General features: G+C 56.8%; 1 protein-coding gene across 1 annotated transcript in view; it reads left to right on the top strand.

The window, feature by feature from the left end:
- Positions 1 to 271: 271 nt before the first annotated feature.
- The window catches only part of PRC1 (protein regulator of cytokinesis 1), a gene marked incomplete at its 5' end in the record, with an annotated part of 5,943 nt that continues 4,083 nt past the window's right edge, over positions 272 to 2,131 (top strand). The window contains 5 exons of the mRNA XM_009573229.1: positions 272 to 394; positions 765 to 998; positions 1,081 to 1,251; positions 1,511 to 1,660; positions 1,936 to 2,083. Coding sequence (XP_009571524.1) covers positions 272 to 394; positions 765 to 998; positions 1,081 to 1,251; positions 1,511 to 1,660; positions 1,936 to 2,083 — 826 coding nt within the window. The remainder of the gene's footprint in view (positions 395 to 764; positions 999 to 1,080; positions 1,252 to 1,510; positions 1,661 to 1,935; positions 2,084 to 2,131) is intronic.

The raw sequence follows: 2,131 nt of genomic DNA, 5'->3' as shown, positions 1-2,131 counted from the left end.
GCACCTGGCTGTGAGTACGGGGCCAGCCAGGTCTAGCGGGAGCAGCCGGAGCTCCCTGCGTGGATCGGGAGCCTCTGCCCTCGCCCTGCGCTGCCCGGTCCTGCTGGGCACCCCGCGCTGCCTGCCCCTTCCTTTGGCCCTTTCTTCGCTTGGCCCCAGTGACAGTTCTCCAGCTGTGGTCCGGTCCCACTGGCCTGCCCCGTGTCCTTGCACGTTCCCTTCTCGCTCTCCATCCCTGCGGCCTGCCTCTCTAACCACACCTGTGCTGCAGAGTCTCCTGGACTTGATGGTTGCAGAGGAGGAAAGCCTGAAGGAGCGTCTCTTGAAGAGCATTGCCCTGTGTCGGAAGGAGCTTGACACCCTCTGCAGGGAGCTCCAGCTAGACCACGTTGAGGTAAGGTATTGCTTTTCACTCCTAGGATCCCACTGGCAACAGTTCTTCTGCTGCCTGACCTCTGCCCGGGTGCCTCAGTGAGGCTGGAGCTCGCAAGGCAAGCGCCTGTTCAAAACCATTTTTCCTGATGCTTGGTAGAGCCAAAGACTTCATGGCTCCTCGCAGGTCGGGTGCTGGGAGGTGGTAGCGAGGAGGCCAGGTATCTTGAAATACCTCTTTTTGTGTGTTGCTGCTGCGTTTGCACCTTCCTGGGGAACACCTTGCTCGGAACTAGGGCTTGCGTCCTAGGTCTTCATTTAAGAAGCCTTAAATATGTGAATCAGGTCTGCGAGAGTTGTGGAGAAGAGAGCTGATTTCTGGATTCTTCTAGGCAGAGGAAAAAAGTACCATTCTGCAGATGGAGAAGAACTTGCGCACCCGCGTGGAAGTGATGTTAAAGCAGAAAAGGGACAGGAAGCAGGAGCTGAGAACCCTGCAAGAACAAGATCGAGACTTGTGCGACATCCTCTGCACAACCCCCTTCTGCATCGACAGCAATGCCGTGCCCAGCCTGGAGGACCTGGATCGTTACAGACGCCACTTGGCCTCCCTGACCGCCGAGAAGGTAAGCAGAGGGGGCGTGAGGATTTTGCCGATGGTGGCGCACAAGGTGCTCGCTGGTTTCTAATGCTGATGGTCACCTCCAGGAGCAAAGGCGAGAAGAGTTTGTCAGCAGCAAGCGGCAAATCATCCTCCTCATGGAGGAGCTGGACCAGACTCCAGACACAAGCTTTGAGCGGGATGTAGTGTGCGAGGATGAGGAAGCCTTCTGTTTGTCCACGGACAACATTGCTGCCCTCCAGAATCTGCTGCAGCAGGTACGTTGGCACACTGAGGCAGCGTTGCTTGCCATGGAGGCTGTCGATGGGTCCTGGCAGCAGTTGGCACCGCGATGTAAAGAGCAACTGCTCGGTTTTCAACAAGCCTTGTGTGTTAAACAACCTTTTGGGAGTTTTTGCAAGGAGATCTTGGAAGATGAGCGAGTGGCTTTGCTAGGTGCAGTAGAGCAAATGGCCCTACTTGTGCGCTTCAGGGCCAGGCTGCGCTGGCGCTGACCCTGTGCTCTCCTTCCTGTAGCTGGAAGCCCGGCGATCCCTGAACGAAGCTGTGTGTGCAGAGCTGCGCTCCAGAATCGTTGCGCTTTGGGAAAGGCTGCAGGTTCCTGTGGAGGAGAGAGAGTCTTCTGCGGTGCACATGACTGGGTCCAGAGCCAAAACCAGGAAAGCTGTAAGGACCACCCTGTGCCCTGGGAGGGGGAAGGTTGGGCAGTAGCAGCTCTGGGTTTCAAACTCCTGTTTGCTCAGCCGGACTGGAGGAGCTGCTTCCAGCAGTCAGGTGCGAGGTGAGCAGGCCAAATCCTGCTCTCGCGGGTGGAGGAGCTGGGAGTTGGTGCTGGCGACGGCCATATCTTAAAAAGTGCCTTGTGCAGAAGATAGATCCTGTTCTGCTCCGCTTCTTCTTGTGCTGCCTTCTCTGAGTCTGTGCTCTGATCTTGTTGGCAGCTGCAGCTGGAAGTGGACCGTCTGGAGGAGCTGAAGCTGCAGAACATGAAATCTGTGATTCAGGCAACCCGGGCAGAGCTGGCTGACTACTGGGACAAATGCTTCTACAGCCAGGAGCAGAGGGAAGGCTTCAGCCCCTATTACGATGGTGGGTGCTGGCTCTTCCTGCTCATTGACTCCCCTGTGGGAGCTGTAG

The sequence above is a fragment of the Fulmarus glacialis genome, unplaced genomic scaffold (assembly GCF_000690835.1).
Source record: "Fulmarus glacialis isolate BGI_N327 unplaced genomic scaffold, ASM69083v1 scaffold46932, whole genome shotgun sequence".
NCBI classification, from domain to species: domain Eukaryota; kingdom Metazoa; phylum Chordata; class Aves; order Procellariiformes; family Procellariidae; genus Fulmarus; species Fulmarus glacialis.
Note: the sequence above shows the minus strand (reverse complement) of the source record. Positions and strands in the feature narration are given on the sequence as shown.